This window comes from Rattus norvegicus, chromosome 1 (genome assembly GCF_021556685.1).
Source record: "Rattus norvegicus strain SHRSP/BbbUtx chromosome 1, alternate assembly SHRSP_T2T, whole genome shotgun sequence".
Classification (NCBI taxonomy): domain Eukaryota; kingdom Metazoa; phylum Chordata; class Mammalia; order Rodentia; family Muridae; genus Rattus; species Rattus norvegicus.
This window is the reverse complement of record NC_141534.1, coordinates 242350513-242372496: the sequence shown is the minus strand read 5'-3', so window position 1 is coordinate 242372496 and position 21984 is coordinate 242350513. Positions and strand designations below refer to the sequence as shown.

Genomic DNA, 21984 nt, shown 5'->3' with positions numbered 1-21984 from the left:
CTAAACACTCAGTGCTATAATAATTCCATTAGCACTGGCCGGATGGTAGCTTAGGGATAAGGGAGAATAAAAGTTGAATCCAGCTGCAGTTTCCAAACTGAACTGGGAGGGTGAAGCCAGAAGGTTAGCGGTTGCAGCAGGCACTTAGGAACTACGATATTTAGGTGCTCAATACATACCATTTAACTGGAGTAGATGAGTCAAAAATCCAGACTTTAAACTGTTCACCATCAACGCACGGCTTTTCAGTTTTCTATAAACACTTGTCATGATATGCTCACCCAACTGCTCCCCCCCCCTCACATTTAGTCCACAATTTCCAGTAAAGTTAAACGCCACAAAAACTCACACTTACTATTGCCCTACAGGGCATTCTTCTTAGAGAAAGTCTCAACCTCAGAACTTCACAGTGAGAATAGGTGCACACACATGTATCTGCTGACCACATCCAGTCAAGCATAGCAGCAAAGGACATGGTGAAAAAAAGATGGATTTCTTTAGGTTATTATTGTCTAAAGATAGTTTAATATTTATGAAACGTCTCTCACACACATACACACATTCTCATTCTCTCTCTCTCTCTCTCTCTCTCTCTCTCTCTCTCTCTCTCTCTCTCTCTCTCTCTCTCTCTCTCCTTTTCTCCCCACCCCCCACCCCCCAGGATCCAGTTACAAGCACTGCGTCATCCTTGAGAGATCACATGGTAATTGTTGCTATTTCAAGGATCAAGTGTCATGAAGCACCCCATCCCACTCCCTTCTTTTGGTACCATATAGCATAGAAGAGTGTCTGTGATGGAGTGAACACAGGCTCCCTGGTCCAACCCTCTGTGGAAACCAGGTTCCCGGTGGGGTGGCGCGCTCGCGCGTATTCTCACCAAGCGACTGGGAAAGGGGGACGAGGGAGGGGGGTCTCAGGGGAGGAAGGGCGGCTCTAATTGGTTTCTCAATGAAAGATAATCACCTATTCCCCAGAGACGCTAGGGATTAGCACTCTGCCTCTCCTCTCCTTCCTTTTAGACGCCTCATCCTCCCATCTGAGCTTCTAGTCCATTCAGCAGGAGCGATCGCAGGAGCGGGGCTGCACTCTGTGCTCCGGGTTGAGCGCCCCAGTCCCCGGCTCGCTGCGCTCTTCTGCCGCCGTCCCAGCTGCTGCCTCCGGAGGAAAAGTTTCTAGAAGGGGGATCGGGCTTAACCATAAAAATGAGCGAACTGGAGGAAGACTTTGCGAAGATTCTCATGCTCAAGGAGGAGAGGATCAAAGAGCTGGAGAAGCGGCTGTCGGAGAAAGAGGAAGAAATCCAGGAGCTGAAGAGGAAACTCCACAAATGCCAGTCGGTGCTGCCCGTGCCCTCCACCCACATTGGCCCGCGGACCACCCGGGCGCAGGGCATCTCCGCGGAGCCGCAGACCTACAGGTCCTTCCACGACCTGCGCCAGGCGTTCCGGAAGTTCACTAAATCCGAGAGGTAGGCGCAGGGCGTCGCGGGGCAGGGGCCCCTCTCTCCGGGCGCCCGTGGGGGCAGCGATCAGGACCGGGGGCTGCGGCTCCCGGACAGCGCATGGCGCCCCCTGCTCGCGGAGGCGGTCCGGGAAGGGGAAGTGTTTATTTTTGTTTCTGTGCATCACGTGCTGTAGTTGTCTCTGGCGGGCTGGGAAAGGCGAGCTCTCCGTGGAGACGCGCCCCTGTGGCGTGGGGGTGGGGAGAAGGACCGCGGAAAGTTTGCTACCCCGCGCTCGACGGCGCGGGCTACTGTCTCTTGGGGAGCCCACGCTGGGAGAGAACCCTGACTGTCCGCCGGCCTGGAGAGCTTCCCAGAGGCGACCCTGGGATCCAGGCTCAGTGACCTGAAGCCAGCTAGGGTCGAGTTCAGTTTAGGGACAGAGTTGGTCTGGAGGGTGAGCTTTGCCCTGAGGGCTCTGGACCGCGTTGGGGCGGACCAGGGGCTGGTCTCCATCGGGTAGATCCAGCCTCCAGCCAAGGGCTGGGAGGGGAGGGTTATTCACAGGGTCACTTTCAGGGGAGCTGTGATGTCATCAAGAGAATGCCACAAAACCCCACCTCTGGGCGCTCATTTGCTCTGCTTCTGTTCCTTCTACAAGTGCCACTCCTAGTTGCCCAGGAGTTGGTGATGCTTGGGTCACCTTGCACGCGAAGCAGGTTAGGGGCAACTGCTTAGACCAGTGGGGGAACAAAGCGAAGTTGGGGTAAGGAGAGAAGGCCAGAGTTTTCTCTAAGGCGCCACCTCGCCCCTGCTTTCTTCTTCCCGGGTATTTTAAGAGCCAAATCTTTTCACTTCAAAGTTGTGTAGCTTCTTCGGGGTGGTCAGAGGAGACTGGATGGGTTTTGGCCACAGTAGGAAGATTTTGCACTCCACTCGCCGCCTTTGCGGAGAAGGCTGATCGATCGGTTGCAGCGTTAAAGCCCTGTGGACATTAGGGGGAGGAAGTGCAGACTCCAAAGCCCATTACTGGCTTTTAGTCTCTGGAAGTGCAGGGCCGAAAGTGCATTTCTCAGGATATTGAATATTCCATTAGGCGTGCCTTTATGCCCGCCTACCTCTTACCCTTTCCTCCTTCTTAGATCACTTGGTGTCTGACTTTGGGGCTCTCGGGGGACTATTAAACTACCCACCCTCAAACACACACACTTAGCTCTCTTGTTTTGAGACTAGTTCTTCGGAAGAGCAAGCCTTATCCTAGGTACCCCTCTGGTTCAGTTCTAGTATCCCCCATGCTCCCCGCCACTCCATTGCACTATTTCTGACTCACTAGTGTATTGACCACAGCAAGCAAAACAGACAACATGGGGGGCTGGGGTGGTGGTGTTCAAAGCTCTCAGAAGCTCCAGAGCTGGGAATGAGTGAGGGATAACCTAACAGGAATCCCCCAGAAGTCTACCACCTAGGTTGTGGGCTCCTTTTCTGAACATGGACCTTCAGATACCCCAAGTCACCTTCGACTTTTAAAATGACACTGGTACCTTTTGTCCCAGACTGCTTTCAAAGTTCCTATTGCCCGGAATGAGGCCGCTCCCCTCCCACTTAGGCTGAAACTGCAAAGAGAGTCAGTCTTTGGCCTGGCCCTAGGTTGGGAAGCTGCTGCAATCTTGCCTCCGCCTGGCTGCGCATTCCGCGGCCGCTGCCCTGCCCGGCGCTCGGCAGCTGGAATCAATCTGCCCACCTCCTTAAGAAGCCACTTCATCAGCGGTCACCAGGCAGCTGCTTGCCTCCCAGGGCTGCCGGTTCGAGCTTTATCGCATTTTTGAAATTTCAGATTTCCTATCTGGGCTGTGCCCCTTGGAGTAACAGTATGGCTTCACAGAAGAGAGGAAATTCTCACCAGGGAAAACCCGCCTTCCCAGAGCCTAGTCTTAGGCGCCAGCTTAACAGAGAAACGCCCCATCCCCCCCACAAGCATTCTCAAAGAATGTGAAGTTTTTGTATTTACGAAGAGGAAATGGCTTGTGTCATATGAAATACCATCCTTTTTGATCCCACACCCCCACCCAGCGGATTTTGTTGTTGAAGTAGGAACTTTCATCTCGAGAGAAGCTCATATATAATAGAGATTAAGGGCTCGTTTATTTGTGTTTTGAACAAGTATCTGGAGTACTTTTCTACTTCCTCTCTGTCCTGGTTTACACTGAACTGAGGAAAAACGTCTTCCCACTTGTGCATACTTTCAAGTTTTCAAAAGGAAGCACACAGTTTATTTTCGGTAAGGTGACTCATTAGCATTTAAAGAATTTTGACAGGTATAATATATGGGCATAGTATCCATTGGAATTAGGTACTCACTTAAAGAGACAGTACTAACGTATCGGCTATAAGACGTCTTTGGTTTAGGTAAGAGAGGAAACACTTAGGAAGGCTTGATGTCTTCAAAATAAAAGAATACTTTGTGTTTCTCTGGTATTTGAGTTTAGGAAGCAGATATTCTATCTCCAGGGATATGCCATGGCTGAAGCACAGTGCTTTATTGCAAAACTAATGTTCAATTATAATTTGAATGATAGCTATTAACACCGAAGGCTCATTTCAAATTTTATCAGGACGCTTCAGTTTTATACTGACAAGAAAACAGATTTTAGTTTGAATTAGGAATTTGTCTAGAGGGAAAAACTGAAAGAAGATTTTCCTATATAGTTATGCTTTAGGGAGAGTCTGCAGTCTAAAAATAATTTACATAGTAGGTGGCAAAACATGTCTTAAGCTTTTATCGTAGTGGAAGGAAATGGGAAAAATTATCTACTGCTATAATCAACTCGGCCCAATTATCCAGATTTCCATGTGTCTACAGAGGATATAATGCTGTTCTCCATTAAGAATGATCCAAGTATCTAAGGAATGCTTAGATGGAAATTATACCAGGGAAGGGGAAGCTCCCAGCTCTCAAGCACAAGTATCAAGTATACAGAATGATGATCCTGTTTAAAAAGAAAGCATCTGACTTACTACAGTGCTCACTTGCAGACCCCTTAAGAAATGCTTCACGGGGGATCAAGTGATTATCATTGAAAACTGCAGGCTCTTCCCAAAGACGATGGTGATGGTATTTTAAATTTATGTTTTAAATACTTTCTTTTAGCCAAAGAACTCCAAGTATTTCCCACAGCTCCCCCTGGAACCCCATTCCCTTTATGCGTATATTTCACATCAAGAATTTTCTATCCTCAATTTTTTCCCCTTAAATTTTCATATCCACGCAGGTTCCTTATTTGGGCTACCTCATTAACTAGTTTATGCTCAGGAGACCACACACAAGTTCTAAATTAGTTTGAGCAAGGGCTAGAATCAATATTAACTTGTTCCCAGAATAAGAGCAGACAGTATTCCAAAGTGGCTGGCGCTATTTTCATCCTAGTTCCCTTGATTCTTGTGATGCCGGTTGATCAGCAGGAACTTGGACTTCTATGGGGCACAGATCCATGGACTGGATGCCTCAGAAAACCCTTGCTTTTTTGCATCTTTGATCCAATTCAGATGTAATTTGACCTTCGGGCTAAGTCAAGAGGTGTAGCCTCCTTTTCATATAAGCAACATCAATACAATGTGTTCTGGCTATATTGTGTTACTTCTAAGTTACTTAGCAGTATCTTATCAGTTGTTCATACAGAGCATATCCTGAGCTTTGAAACAACGAGAAAAGCAACAATATAGCAACAGCTTATCGCTTTGGCCACAACACTGCTGGAAGATGTGTCTGTTGCAGCCATTCACCTTTTAATTGTAGCACATCTAAATGGTACCTGCATTTCTCAGGGAAAGAATTCCAGGTCTGAGATCTAGCAACTTGCTTATAGACTGCCAACCCAGGACCAGCACAGTTTTATACCCTAACCTTATAGTTCTTAGAGTCCACATAAAAGACATAGGGTTGGGGCTGGGGATTTAGCTCAGTGGTAGAGCGCTTACCTAGGAAGCGCAAGGCCCTGGGTTAGGTCCCCAGCTCCGAAAAAAAAGAACCAAAAAAAAAAAAAAGAAAAGAAAAAAGACATAGGGTTACAGAGTAGGGCTCATTCACTCTCAGTAACCAGTGAGCATTTCTCACCAGGTAGAAAGGAACTATCATGAGCTAAACTGATGTCATTCCAAAGAGGCCAGTAGACTCTTACAGCTATCCTATATACCACGTGTGGATCTGCTTAGCTGGGAAGTCCTCAGGTAGTCCTGCTCTTGGACTCCTTACTGGTAATCTCTTATCCTCTTCTTCTCTTAGCTTCTGTAGCCCAGTGTTACGTTCAAGGCAGGGCTGAAGAATAACAACATTGTGAAAGGCATTAGAATAGCTTTGACTGCCACCTTTAGATTCCCTTTGCATTTGCGGGGCGAGCGCCATGTGCTAACCCTTTCCTGTCTTACCACAGCTGTAATCAAAGAGAATGATCGATATATTAACTTGTAAGTCACTTTCTGATTAACATCGTCACATTCTCACAATAGCATTGGGGAGAAAACATTGACTAAGTTGAGTTTTGGACAGGAAGTTAAGGCCAAGCTAATAGTGTGGGGAAGAGTTTCAGGCTGGCTGGCTGATGAGCACCCTTATATCTTGCCACATGTCACTGAAAGGGACAAGTCTGAGTGTTAGCATGTCACATGGGGTTTCAGCCCAAGCTGTGCCTGAGATAGATGATTCCTTGGTTTAGCAACCAGAAAATTAAACAAATCCTAGAGGACATGCTTTTTCAAGCATCTCAGAAATAACAGTTGAAGGGCGTTGTATGTTAATTGGTTGTGCATCCGTTCCAGATATTCCAAATTGATACATTTGCCATAGCATTTACCTGTGTTTGTCTAAGTGACATTTCTTTGAGCCCAGTTCTAGTTCTGGAGCCAAGAACACATTTCTAGATGGACCTGCCTGTGCCAGGACGTCCTCTTCATTTGAATCACTAATGTAAGCTGAGGTCAAATACTTACATTCAATCACATGTCCATCAGAAACTTGACCCTCACACCAGACCTGAGCAAACAGGAGAAGTCCTTTCTCTTTCCTCCTTCCTGTCGGAGGGCCTGTTTCCTAGTGGGCTCTTGACATTACTACTCAAAGACGTCAAGAATGCACTACGCCTTTTCGTCCGATAAGATTTTCAGGTGATTTCATAGCTGCACAGGGTATGAATAATTATTTGTGTTTCCCACTGAGAATTTGCTTATCAGGCTCCAGAGTCACGTTATCAAGGTTTCTTGTAGGTTTTGGAAGTTACTCTGAGCTCTGAGATAAATCAGGAATAGCATATCCTGTTTCACCAAACTGAAAGTTCAGAAGCTTGGGAATTGTCAGAAAGGAATATTGACCTTGACTCTGGCTTTGTCGGTTTGCTTGCTAGGCTCTTGGTTCACTGACGAGAAACTAGGACAAAAGGAAAGAAAATTGAAATATATGCTCACACATACACAGAGATGTTCACAGTACATTTGTATGCAGATGTATACCAATTACCACCTAATTCCATCTCTGATATGAATTTATTAGAGTAGTTGTTATTATAGAACTTGTTTAGGTTATCCCAAAAACGTACTTGTTGAAAGGAAGGCTTCCTTTTTATTTCTGTTTTTCTTCTTGCGGTATCTTGAAGATTCTCAACTGCTTGTGCCCGCTATTAGGCGCTTCGTCCTATGTCTTCACCCAGAACCAGATCCAAGAATCAATGTTTGTCACTCTCCCTTATCCGGTGCCCTATTTTTTTTAAACCACTTTCTTTGTTCCTGACTCTTCCTGAGTCGTGTGTGTGTTCTTTAGATCTGTGTTTCTTGCTTCTCGCTTGACATTTTTGAGCCTTACCAGATCAGTCTGCTTGTAAAAGTCACATAATATAGACATGGGGCAAAATGTACTTGTTTAAAAAAGATTACTGCATTTTAAAATCTGTTATATCTCCAGATAGTTCTATGTGTGCATGAGTGTGCATCTGTGTGCGTGTGTGTACGTGTGTGTAATTTGAATTTCCTAAACTAATAATGTAACTATTCCTATTGAAGATATGTAATGTTTTATAATATCTATTCAATGAAAACTAATGAATCCTTACCAGACATATCTTTTACCTGGATCTACGAAGGGTGGGCGTTAGAACTCACTTTCTTGTTTTAATACTTTGACTCTTGAATAACAGCATCCTTGTGTGGAGTTCTTAATCTTCATGCAAACCACAGAGAACATGCACAGAGCACAGACTTTGCTGGTTTTATTGTAAGTATTTCTATACTGTTCTGTGGGTGAATAGAATAGAAACTTACATTGCCTTACAAACGCCTGTAGCTGTTAGAGCACACAATACATACTTTTCGTTGACTAGAGAGTTTCAAAACAGTATCTGAAATTTGCCATGTTCAAAGCACCTGATGGTCTGTCCATCTTCTCCCTGTGCGTATTGGTTTGACTTGTTCTTGGGAGTTCATCATTAGCAGCAAATTTGTTGTCCTGGGATTTAATACGGGCTGATTTTTTTTTCCTTTATGAGTATGGCACATTGGGGTCAAGGGGCAATACGGATGTGCTGGTTTCATGAGAGTCTTCATTTGCAAGGCGTCTATTGTAATTTCTTCCGTAGAAATTCGCTTGACTTTTTAACTTGTAATAGAAACGATGCAGCTACAGCTACTAAAATAAACCCTCGGTTACACTTGCTGCAGACTCAGGCCTTCCTCTGTACACAGTCTAACTGAGAGAGGGCTTCAAAGTACATTTCACATTCCCAGACCCCTCTTCCTTTGAGCTCTCTGACCTCAAAATGCTACAAACAGACTGTTATAAAACCCTTTAGGGTTCCTAAAAATATTTGTATGTTTGCCTTTCACAAATATTCCCGGGTCTGTTTATTCAACGATATGGTTCTGGGATTGTCTAACAAGCAACTAGAAAGCCTTTGGGTAAATGTTAGTGTTTTTCCTGAAGCTTCTCGTTGCCCACACAGTGTGCATGGGACTCGTTTCGTGTATTACACAGTCACCGAAGGACTTGTTTACGTGGGCCAGAAATTCCGAAAATAGAAAATTCTTTTATATCTTAGGCTGTAAAGCCTTGCGAAGAAACCAGGTCTGTTTACAAGAAAAATTCCAACTAAATAAAAGCCACAGTTCACCAGGCTTCTCCCTCCCATGAGCTACTTTTCAGAGAAAAGGTATATCCTGAATATATTAAAGACGAGTGAAAGAACCTTGTGTCTTTGAGGGTAAAAGCGCTTCGCATTAAATGACGTGTCCTTTCAGAGAGTAAAGTCACTTTAAAATACTCAACCTGGCATCCTCCTCTCACCCCAGCCGATTTCAACTGTGGTATCACAAATTGGTATGCATTTGATTGATTATAAGATTAAAATGAAGAAATGACGAGTTTTTTTTAAAAAAATCAAAATTCATGAATTATTTGTTTCTTAAAAAACAGGGCTGAGTGCACTCCCAGGCATTTCCCTTGGGAACGTCTTTCCCTGAGTTCTGATTGGCTCCCTAGATGGGGAGGCTTACAAATGTATAGCAGGAAATTACACATGATCCCCAGATGGTCTTGTCCCTTCACAGGAGTATGGTACACATGGGGATATCATCTGTCTCGTGAGTCACTGCAGGAACAAAGTGTCTAAGAGCCCCTCGTCTGATCTAGGGTTTGAAAGCCGCTTCTTCACTCTGACTCACCAAGCTGCTTATTTGTGGACAAAAAGGCTTTAGATTCCTAGACTCAACTTAGTATTTCAGCCTCACAGCGGGGTCCCCAAGGTGTGATGTTCATAGTATTAGTGTGATAGGAAGGCTTCTAAGTGTGCACAAGTGAACTGACTTTATATTAATAGTTAGGGTTTAATACATGGTGGGAGAAAGCACTTGATTAACGCATCAGAACCGAGTTATGTAGTTATATTGTTTAAAATAAGCTGAGTTTTAAGGTTTGATAGATTTTCTTTTAAGTAGAAAAGTACAAATTGCGGTTAACGTAGATATAGTGAAACAGAGGTTTAGGGAATACTGTTTTAAAGTCTTTGTTTCCTCATGAGAAACGTAACGTTTTCATATTCGTTGTTTTGCTTGCTCATACCGGATTTTAGAGGACTCCGTCTCCTCGGGTTCTCTCTGTACCCCTCTTCGAATGGTATTTTACATAGTTGTCTCTCAGTAGCTTTGGGGGAATTGAACTGGGGACACAGAATTAAAAATTGTTAGCATTTATAAAATATACTCGTTACGCGAGTTTACTTAAGAGTTAAATTAACACCGTCCAGTAAAAACATTTGAGTTCCCTTCAGATTTATGACTTTTACTCCATAGGTGGTTATAAAACCGCAGAAAAAATAGCAGAGGTTGGAAGGCCCCCTTCTTGTAGCCTGAGTCTGGCTGGGTCCACCTAACAGCAGGGATCTGCTCACTTCATCCCTCTCCCAGGACTCACTCTTGTTTTGGAGGGTGGGTAAGCATGGTGTAAAGAGGGGTTAGTTAGATGCGGGGCAAGAAATGCACAAAGTCCACTCTTTATTCTAGAGAATGTTCCAGGCCATCTGCTCACCCACGTAAGAAGAGGAGAAGAAGGGGAGCCTTCAGGCTTCAGTGTAACAAAAACAAAACAAAACAAAACAAAACAAAACAAAACAAAACAAAACAAAACAAAACAAAACAAAACAAAACAAAACACCTGGGAAGGAGAAAGGTTGAGGAGAGCAGCAAGCCATCCGTCGCCACAAGATGGCAGCAGAGGTATGATATTTGTAGTTGGAGCCAACTGGCAGTGTGAGAATTTTAAAGCCTGTTAAATAGGTTATGTTCCTAACAACAGGATACACACTTAGACTTCTATTTTTCCTAATCAGTTATGATTCAAGGAAATGTGTTTAAAACACTAAGTGAATTTCTCTCCAGTGTTTCTCTTGAAGACAAGACAAACAGGGCAGTCTGCGTGGAGAGTTCTTTGACCATTGGTGTCACCTGAGGGAAATGTCCAAACCCCCATGAGGTAACCTCTGGCATCACATTTCATGGAAAGGAGGAAATGGGGAGGAATAATGGACAATTAAGTATGGTTTAAAAATGGATGGATGTGTGACCAGATACATGGAATTCTCTCCCTGCCCCAACTCCTTTCTCTCCTGTGGAAATGCAATAATAATAATAATAATAATAATAATAATAATAATAATAATGAAAATATTATAAGAAAAATTAGATCCTTTAGTAGACAATCCAAGTAGATGCTCCCATCTCCTTGATGGTTCTGCAATTCCATAATATAGTTAAATAACCATAGATCAAAGAGTCTGAGGTCTCTAATGAATGGGATGTTTGAATACTTAAAAACAGGAACTTGGGTTCGGGGAGATGTCCTAAGTAGAAAGTGCTTTTTCAGTTCAGGGCATAAAAGAACTGAGGATTGTTTTGCCCACCTGCCACTGTGGGATGCATTTTGGGTCATGTCTAGCAGATTGTGAGTTTTTGAATCAATATTCCCTTGGAAAGTGTCATTCAGTCTTCCTGTAAAAGGCTATTTCATTCGCTCTGTGACCTCTTGTTATGTGAACCCCTCAGGGGCCTGGATGTGAAGTACTTTTGCTGCTGATTGTCATTCTTTGTGATTTAAGGCTTAAGAGAAATGTCCTTTTTTTTTTTTTTTTTTTTTGTCTCTCTGTCTTGCTGAGATTCAATAGCCAAAGGAGGTTGTGCTATTAGTAAAGATAATTCAGTTTAGAATTAATGCTTTTATTTAGTCTTTTCAATTGGTTACCTTCCCTAGTGTTGTGCTGGATGTTTCTTAAACCAGTGAGAAGGATAATAGATAAACTTCAGAATGATGCTCTGTTTGACAACGAATTGCCTTTGTAAAAAGTGTTTCAGAATTATGTGATAAGCCAATTTGCAACTGTTAATATATAAAAATGTTGCGTGGGTCAGTAATTCATATTCTTCCTAGGTTAGGAACAGAAGCTTTTCAGTCAGCCTATGGTGCAGAGAAAATGAAGTGTGGATCTGAGGGGAGACTTTATTCCCGAGGAGTGTGGGCAAGGTCTAGCAGAAACCCTCCTCCCCCCTAGACACACTGAAGCAAACAGCAAGCAACACTCCCCTCCCCACCCCCATCTTTCTCTTTGTTATCTCTGCAGGGAAAATTCCTGAAATGTAGCAGCAGTTTTTGAGGTTTGCTGCCTTGACAGTGTCTGGTTATCTGGCCTTGCTGTCGGTCTTCTGGATACCAGGAAGGCGGTGCAGTCAAGACAGGGCAGCCTAGCAACACTGTAGCCATTCAGACATTAAAGCAATTAGAGGGGGAATGACATTTCCTACTTGAAGTGCTGTGTCATAGTTACCAGGATGAGAATCTCAGCGTGTCCTCTGGATGACTGCGGGTAAAGGCTACACTTCAAATCTTTTGGTTTTAATCTTCAGGTTTATCTTTTCCCTTGCTTGCTTCATTGTCCAAGCAGTGCGGCTGGTTGTCAGACAACAGAACTATACAAAACTGACCTCGTTCTCCTAGCCCTTCCTAGTCCTCCTAGAGTAAGGAGTCAATGCCGAGCTTAAGCATGCTTGTGCAAACCTTTATGTAGAAAGAGAGCTCTCTTACAGAGTTGTGGTTGGTTTCTTTCCCTGAAGTATAATTATTCCTTAATATTCTTTGGTAAATGACTCCTTTTGTGATTAACTATAGAATTCAAGCTTTTGGCCCCATCAGTGCTTACTAGTCTCTCTCGTATCCATATGTGATCCCCTTCTGTTTACATACCTCAACTCAGTTAACAGCTTCTGTTTATTTTCATTGTTAATGCTGCGAGCAGAAGTAATGATGGAACTAATATTCTTGCAGCCAGCTTCTGAAATGTCATTTATAGATGGGATGAATGCCAAAAGGTGAGAGTGGCAAGTCAGAAAAAGAAAGAAAAAAAAGTAAACTTTCGGCTCAACTCTTTAAATCCCTTTGAGGATATGTATGCTTGGTGTGTGAGAAAATATCTATATCTTTGTCTACTCAAAAGAGAAGACATGCTAATAGCACAAGAGAAGGTAACCTTTACAACATTAAAGGCAGTTCTCTAAAAAAGACGTTGGTTACGTAACCGTCACAGAAGCAAGGGAAAGGTCTGATGTATGTTCCCCTTGGCTTATAGTTGCAAGAACACACACTCCTTGAAGCAAACATTATTTACACATCCCTTTACCCTTCAGATTTATAAATCCACGTAGCATCGATGCCTTTCTACGTGGTTTTATAAATCGAGGAAAAATCCCAGGGCCTCAAGATGTGACTTTGAAAGTAAGGCTGAACTTGTATGCATATAACAAAGGCGTTCTGCAGGAATCACAATGATTTGTTTTTCTTTGCATCAGAATACAAGTTTGATACTTGAAGGACTCTGAGGAACTTGCTCTCCCACTTGGGAAAATAACAAATTCCAAGTCTCTCAGCTACATTTTTTTAAAAAGACTGGTGGGAAGATTTGGACATATATGGTATTGGAGTCACAGAGCAGATTTTACTTTTTATAGGCTAGGGTTTCCGTTACAGCCCTTCCTCCCCAACCCTCTGATTTGTTTTATTTTCTCTCTGTCAGTGTTGAGATATTGAGCTCGATTTGACGAGGGGTATGTTTACTACTATTTATTTGAACGAGAATCCAGTAATATGGATGATAATGTGTTAAGCTTGGATTTCTTAAAAATTACATTTATTTATTTAGTGTGTATTGCGTTGCAGCACACATGTGACACGGTGCATGTGTGGAGGTCAGAGGACAGTTTGTGGGAGAGAGTTAGCTCTCCTACCATAGGGATCCCAGGTTTAGAATTCCGGTTGTTAGTATTGGAGACAGGTGCTTTTATGCATGATTTCAATCTCCCCTTCCTAATAATAAGATTGAAGTAAGAGAAAAGAACTTTGAGAGGATAGGCAGAAGAGAAATTTCAACCCAGTCTAGCCCAGGAGGAAACAGTGACCAATGAACTAATGATCTTGATGTCAACAGACTTGAAGAATTCTTTCGCACACGGATTGTGTGACTTTAAGGAAATGACTTGTCTCCTCGAGGTTAATTTTGACATCTTTGCAAAAATGTGAATGGCTTCTCCTTTCAGCCTCACATGCAAATATGTTCCAGGGCTGTTTGTAAACTGCTGGAAGACGGCAAGCATGAAGCTCTCAGTCAAATGGCCAGCAGTTGGGTAATAAACCTTTACAGGGACAGAAGGGGTTCCCGACAATTTGCTTTTGGAAGCTACTACTGCTCAGAAAGGATTTTAGAAAATATCCTCTTCATCCTTTTGGATTAACAAACAAACAGTTGTAACAAACAAGCCCAAGATCTCCAGGCTCTAAAGGATTCGGATTTGCCAACTACAGATGCTTGTTACTGACTGAACTGGGATTAGATCTCAAGACCCTTATGCCTCATGTTCTCACCCCTTTAAAAAGTATCTTAAATATAAACAGTGAGTGAACCAAGAGAAAGGAGCTGGGTGTAAATGACAAGATAAGGTGTAGTCACTATGTTCTAATAAAATGTAAATAAATAAATAAATAAATAAATAAATATATGTATACACACATATACAGTTCGACTTAGCAATGCAAATGACATCAACTGCTCATCCCCAGCTGTATACCCTGCTAACTCTGGAAGATCCTTTATATGAGTTTCTTAGAAAAGCTGCTTCTTGAAGACCCCAGACTTCAAGGAAGCATTGCCACACACTGCCTACGAGAGTTAAGAGTAAAGCAGGGACTCTGAGTGACCGCTTGGGTCAGATTTAGGAAGGACACAGAAGGACTGGGAGGATTGCTCAGAGAGCCTGTCCCACATAGACGGGACATGATGGCCACAGCCACACTGGACAATTGAGCTTTCATGCTTGGCTCCTTGTTTTCCAGCTTTGTCTTTCTGTCCTCTCGTTATCTGTGTGTGCAGGCATGCATGCTCTGAATTGCCAACCGATTGCATTGCAGGCTTGTAGACAGAACTAGGCACCCCGCGGCCATCCCCACAGTACAGCAGAGTCCTGCCTCCATATCTGACAGCCATGAGGAAAATCGCTCTTGCTGAATGCTCTGGGCATGTATCGTATCTCCAGTTCCCATTAAGCTTGTACCTTTGAGAGTTCTCAGTGCCTGCTTGCTGTTGCAAGACTAATTTTTTTTATTATATTTGAGATTTTCCGTGTGAACAAATATTACTCTAGATTTCATTTCTCCCAGGGCAGTCTGATCAGTTAGATATCAGCAGGCATACGAAGTAGTTTGGAGATCAAAAGGCCGCGTTCTGTGCTCTTAGACTGATGTCATACAAAAACACATCCAAAGCCTTGGCCTCTTCAGTTGTTTAAAAAACCTCCCCCAGTTGTTGACAGGCGAGCTCATGCATGAGAAAGATTTAGCTGAGTGCCCTGCTCAGAGCAGTCATTCAACAAATGTAGCTCTGACTGCCATTGCTTACTGTGGCATCTGACCTCATTCGCCAAATATATAAGGTGCCTCAAACTCGGTGCCAGGAATGGACCCATGTGTATTCGTGCCATATTTCTCAACCCACGCTTGGATCTACTTCTGCTCCCTGGAGCAGTTGTGACCATGTTGTAGAAGTCATTTCAGGAGTCACAGATGGCAATCTGCATTGGCCATATTTAGGACTCACTTGGTTTTCAATCCCCTCCATGGAAGAGTCTCTGTCCTTCTGGGCATGTTTCATACTCCTTCCTGCCCCTCACTGCAGCTTTTTACAAACTTGTCATTCTAGGAAAGAATCCTAGAAGCTCATAGATAAACAGATGGACTTAGTTGTTAGGGCTTGTTCTGTGGCTGTGGGCTCTCTGAGCCAAACAAACATGGATTTTCAGGTTTAATTTGCCTTAGAGATTCAGCATCTGCATGGCTGAAACTTTGAAGACAGCTAGCTAGCTTACAAGACTTTAACCAGTTCGTTTCTTTGATTCTTTCCTCTCTCCTCTCCTCTCCTCTCCTCTCCTCTCCTCTCCTCTCCTCTCCTCTCCTCTCCTCTCCTCTCCTCTCCTCTCCTCTCCTCTCTTCTCCTCTGCTGTCTTCTCCCTTTCCCTGCCCTTCCCTTCCCCTCTCCATTTGTTTGTTTGTTTGTTTCTTTCTTTCTTTCTTTCTTTCTTTCTTTCTTTCTTTCTTTCCTCCTTTTTACTACTCAAGTTAAATTTTCAGTGTAAGCACAGTACAGTTGCCCACAGTACTGAGAATCAGTGTGTTGATGCTACATTAACAAGGATCACACCACAAAGTGTTCTCATTACCTAGGAAAACCTAGAGGACTCCTTCTACCATCCCTTTCCCTTCCAGGCAGGATACATGCATGAATACAAAGGCCAAGAGATGGAGTCGTGGAATTCCATAGACCTGGATTTCAAGCTTCTGATATCCTACATTGTCACATTGTTTACTGTCTCTGAGCTAGTTTCACCTCTGCAAAGCGAGACAAGAGACCCCACCCCCATCCCTTATCCCTGTTCCCAAGTCAGGGATATGGTTCAGGGGGACTTTTACTTGGGATGGCATGGGAATATAAGAACTACTAACTAAGGTTTAAGAATGCAAATCTGAGGAGACACATTGTTTGTGTGCATTGATTTGTTCTTGTCCACAATCCCATGATACTCTGCTGTGTTTGCAGTATTTATTATTATTCCATGAGCTCTGTGCACATGAGGAGACAGAGCTCAGATGCATGACAGGGCATCCATTCATTGGAAGAGGGATGCCGGGTCTTGGGGCTCTCCCACTGTGTTGCATGATAATCCACAGTGGGTGTGTGGAGAAATGGGAGAGAAAGACCTTCTGATCTTTTTAAAATTTCAGTGCACATAGAAGTACTTATGGTATCAAAAGTCCCAGGACCCATTTCCGGAGTAAGGGGATTTAGGACCCCTCCCAAATGTGTGCCTGACCTCCTCAAGAGAGCATCATTTGTAGGAATGTTCAGAAAGGCCTGTGTCCTTATGTACTGTATCTTGAGGTTGGAGAAGCTAATGGGCACTTAGTGAGTTGGAAATTACAGAAATTTGTGCTTTCATAGTTCAGGGGGCAAGTAGTTCACACTCAAGGTGTCAGCAGGGGTGTGGTGTCATTGAAGACTAACGGGGAGGCTCTTTTCTGGCGTCGGAAGGCTACTGATCATCTTGGGCCTTCTGTGACTTGCGCTCACAGCTCTCCACTGTCTGCCTTCACTTCTGCACAGTTGTCTCCCACAGTGGCTGAGTCTATATCTTCCACCTGTGGGAACACAGCTGTGACTCATGAAAACACGTTTAGTCCGGAAAGACCTTGTTTCAAGTAAAGGCCTTGTTTCAAGTAAGTTCCTTCCAATTTACACACTCTGGGTGGCTGTGAACCTTAGCTGACTGATATTTAGCTCACTACCCAGTACAGTCCAGAGTTATCTTTCTCAGATCCCCAGTGCAAAGCTATGACTAACTGCTGACATCTGCTGGGTCCCAAGGAAAAGAGATGGGATGAGGAGGGCAAGGGACACATGTCCATGTCAGCAATTTGAAGGCAGCAGTGACCTTTTCACCTCTCGTAGTATTTCCATCTGCCTTCCCCAAGTCCTCTGAACTTCTTGCTTTCCCAAGTATATGGTGTTAATTGATAGTCTGCTGGCTCAAATGAAGCCAAAATTTGGTTTAGAGTGAAAAGAGACTTTTAGTTTTCATTGATGTACACTGGAGTCTTCTATCTTAGAGAAAAGATCTTTATAATTTCAATGCTTTAGTTAAGGATGCTTTTGGTGAAGTGCTTATGGTTGTCAGAAACATATGGAAGATCCTTAAATAGAATAAAATCAGATCACCTTTGGCACACTTCTCAAAGCAGCATCAAAATGAATACTAATTGAGAAAAGCTTTAAGTGTTTCAGCCAATTAAATTTACACATTCTTAGAGCAGGGTTACACTTGGGTGTAAACGGTTTTTAAGTTGGTGTTATCTTGTATATTTAAAAGTTGAATTTAAGCAGTTCTCCCACTTTTACCCCAAGCTAAGACATAAACACATTTTATAACCTAATCATAAACTTTTGTTAATTCAGCTGGTTTTTTTTATACTATACCCTGGAGGCCATAAGCCTCTTAATTATTTAAGAGAAATTTAACAATATGAACTAGTTATGCAGTGCAATTGGTGGTTTACTTGTATATAAAATAAGCCATATAATGAAGTCCAGATAGAATTTGAAATGTAATTAAAAGTATGATAGTATGCATATATTTGGAAGAAAGTATATTAAATTAAGTTAATTAATCATTTATTTTCATAGGACTTGGGAGTAAATCCAGGGCCTGGTATTTGCTAGGCCAGCACTTTGCAACTGAGCTCTAACACTATTTGTTTTGAGACAAGGTCTTACAAAGTTCCTCAGGCAGGCTTTGAACTTGCGATCCTTCCTACTGTGGTCCAGCCGCATCCTATCACAGCCTCTAGAGATGCTGGGGTGATAGGTGTGTACAACCAGATCCAGATAGTTCTTTCTGTATGTGCATGCATGTGTGTGGTGTGTTGCACTTGCTCGTCTGTATGTGAGAGGACAGAGTTCAACTTTGGGTGTTTTCCACTGTTGCATTCCACTTTACCTTTTTGAGAAAAGAGCTCCCATTGTACCCGGAACACAGTATTACAGCTAAAATGTCTGGCTAGTGAGCCATCGGGACCTGCCTATCTCTGCCTACCCAGTGCTGGCTGCAGAGCATTTTATATAGCTGCCCTAATTTTATGTGAACTCAGGCCCTAATGCATGTGAAGCAAGTGCTTTAAGCACTGAACCAGCTCTCCAAACTATCAGCTGAACAGTAACACTCCTAAATCAAGGCACCCCTAAAGGCCCGTGTTTCTGCGAACAGCTTTGCTCTCCATGGATTTAGAAGCTCCTGTCTCCTTGAAGCTCTTTGTGAATAAGACTGTCAGAGCAGAGTCTCCGACATTGTCCTCAGGGCGTTGTCTTCTTATCTCTGTAAAGGTCTTAGGAGCAATTTAACTAGCTGTTTTATTTTATAAAAAACTTGACTGGAAATGCCCAAGTAGCTCTCTGAGTAAGAGGGAGGATCCTGAAGGGATATCGGAAAAGTTATTGGTCCTCATGTTGTGGGAATTCTCATGGGCTTTTGTCTGTGCCAAGTTGTTTTAAGGTAGTTTAAAAGGCAGATGTGGAATTCCAGGGACAGGGTACAGAGAGGTGAATTTCACTCCCCGGTGTGTCTATGGGTCTGTTTTACATTGGCGCAATGACATTTATTTGGGGGCAGATATAAAGGGCATCCACGTTATATTTGCAGAAGGCCAGATGCTGTGAGGGCTGAATGTATGTTGGGAACAAAATTGAAATTCCGAAAGGTCATGAGCTGTGGCTTACAGTCCACGACATGCAATATTTTTCTCTTTATAACACGCATTTTCCAACACTCCAGGATGATTCTAAAATGTAATCCATGTGTAATTTACCTGCACATACAATCATTCGAATGTATATATGGGTACATAGTACTGTCAGTGTAATGTCAAAAGAAAGGAATTGTACATAATAAAAGAAATGATATATAATAAAATGTCACATATGGGAGAATGGAATATACAGGTTGAAGATCACCAGAAAATAAGCACACAGTAAGTTGGGCTGAAGACAGAGTGCATGTTTCTTTTGGTGACGTCATTTTAGGCAACGGCCAAACAGATGGTTTGAAACTTGTGTTGACTCTTAGTAGTATTGGCCGCTGGTGTTCTTCCTGCCAAGTAGCCGCATCTTGTAAAATAATGATTAGCTATCTGTACCCACTTGTCTCAATTTACATAGTAGTTGCATTCCCAGCAAATTTAAGGCAATTTAAGCCAATGAGAAAATAAGCACATCAGTTATATGAATTTAAGTTCCAGGCCTAGATGGCTATGAATAAGTTTTTCTCCTGCCTGAATGACCCTGGGGGAATTGAAGTTGTGTGGCTTGTGGAATAATTCATTAGAGTACAGAATTCTGCAGATTTTAGAACAGATATTCAGAAGACAACCTCAATCTTATGCATTCCCACAAGGGGGCAGTGCTGCCCCCATTGAATGTCATTGGGAAAACTTTTAACCTGGAAGCTAGGCGTTTTGGGTGAGATAATTCCTGTGAGTATGTGTGTGTTTGCTTGCATGCATGCGTGTGTGTGTGTGTGTGTGTGTGTGTGTGTGTGTATGTGTGTGTGCATGTGTGTGTATGCGTGTGTGCATGTTTGTGTGTGCGTATGTGTGTGCGTATGTGTGTGTGCATGTGTGCATGTGTGTGTGCATGTGTGTGCATGTGTGTGTGCATGTGTGTGTTCATGTGTGTGTTCATGTGTGTGCGTGTGTGCGTGCGTGCGTGTGTGTGTGTGTGTGTGTGTGTGTGTGTGTGTTATCTTTGGGATTGCGGAATGTTTGTCAGCATCTTGGATGGCACCCATTAAATCTCAGTAACTAAAATGTCTCCAGACACAACTAATTATTCCCCTGGGTCCTGGACAAACCCATTTACAACTGAGACCACTGAGCTGAATGCAAATATTTTAAATGATGAATTAATAAACAGAAAATTCCCTATGAGATTAAAACAAACTTTATACTTAGAAATGACCTCACAGACGCATTTTAAAAAGCATTTAGTAGCTAACCTGTAGGCCATCTCTGAATCAACGAAGAGTCACCGTTACTGGAAGTCGTTACTTTTCACTGACACCAAAACGTGAAAGATTTAAATGTCTGTATTTGCTTTGTTTTCAATCCAATTTTACTTAATAAAGTGTTGGTGGCCATTTCAAGAAAAGCTCAAGGTACATGATTTCCTTGTACTAAGGGAAAAAGAACTCTGAATGCCACAGTATTTCCATATTTGAGCAAAAATATTTCATGGCTTCTGCATGGTTTCTGGAGGCAGTGTGAAGACACACAGTTTTAATGGGATTTCCAGTTGCAATCAAGAAGCATCTTTTGATCAAAGCTCTTTGATGTCTTTTGGAAAGGCATAATGATATATATATATATGTTTATATATTATATATTATATATACATATATATTATATATACATATATATTATATACATATATGTGTGTGTATGAGTATGTGTATGTGTATATGTATATATATTTTTCCCATAAGCCTTGTACTACCCATAATCTGTACACGGAGTGGCTATGAAGTTAAGATTACTATCAGAACTAAAGCACACACTTAAGCAGCCTAAGAGCCCATTCACGCATTCAACAAGTAGTTATTTATCTTTCGTCTATTTTGTGTCAGTCATTATTCTGAGTGTTGAAGGTGCAGCGGTCTGAGGAATATGCAACCTCTGGTCTAGTGATGCAGAAACAAAATGAGTGAGGAAACATTACTAAGTTCAATTTTTGAAACTTGATGGAATCTAGGATGAAAATAAATGAAAATGTAATGGAAAGCTGTCTGAGATCAAGTTGGTGTCTGTGGTCCTACGGCTACGGGTCCTGTTGATGTCCGTGGCCCGTGTTATGACTGAAGGCCATGTGGATCTTCACTGTGTGTGCTGTCTCCTGAAGCTATATCGATGTCTGAGGCCTATGCTGCTGCCAGCCATAACGGTGTCCCTGCTCCATGCTTGGACAAAGGCTGTACTGTTTGTACTGCCACCAGAGACCATGCTGAGATCCGTGGTTTGGGCTGCTGCCAGAGGCCATGTGGATGTCTGTCCGGTGCTGTGTCAGAACATGATCAGCGCTGCTGTTGACTGGAGAGGGCAAGGAAGCTTCTTTTGTAGTGGTATTGATGACCGAAGAATCACAGTTAAGAGCCAGAGTCTAGAAGGCTTCTGTGAGGCTTCCCCTCACAAAAGAGACAATCTAGACAGGAAGCCCTTGAAGAGAACGCTTAAAAATTGTTACAGGACTGCTAAAACTTAGCTCTCCACAGTTGATGGCTTCTACTGGGAGTGGAGAGGACTCAACTTGCTTGAAGGGTCTGGCATGGGAGTTTGACCATGCTTCAGTGAATATATGAGCACCATGAATTGGCTTGGTATATATCCTTCCTTCCTTCGTTCCTTCGTTCCTTCATTCCTTCCTTTCCTTCCTTCCTTCCTTTCCTCCTCCCCCTCCTCCTTCTTCCTCCTCCAACTCCTATTCCTCCTCCTCTTCCTCCTCCTCCTCCTCCTTCTGTGTGTGTGTGTGTGTGTGGGTTTAGGTCACAAGGAGGAGTGGACCTGGGAGGACTGTGAAGTGAGTTTGATCTGGGTGCACTATGTGAAATTCTCAAATAACCAATAAAATATTATGCTGGAAAAAATGAAAGAAAAGAAAGGGGGATGGAAGAGACCATTTTACATGTGCTAGTGGAGGTGTATAGTCTGCCGTGAGTTCTTACAACTAGATTCAAGGGTGAGAGATAAATTGTTCTGACACCAAGAAGATTCTATCCTAAGAACATGCATGGAAGAGACATTGGTGAATTGGAGAACCCGGAGGAAGGAGAGAGAGAGAGAGAGAGAGAGAGAGAGAGAGAGAGAGAGAGAGAGAGAGAGAGAG

General features: G+C 43.0%; 1 protein-coding gene across 1 annotated transcript in view; it reads left to right on the top strand.

The window, feature by feature from the left end:
- Positions 1-1202: 1202 nt before the first annotated feature.
- Prkg1 (protein kinase cGMP-dependent 1) overlaps positions 1203-21984 on the top strand; it is a 1231555-nt gene continuing 1210773 nt past the window's right edge. Inside the window, 1 exon segment of the mRNA NM_001105731.4 lies at positions 1203-1468. Coding sequence (NP_001099201.3) covers positions 1203-1468 — 266 coding nt within the window.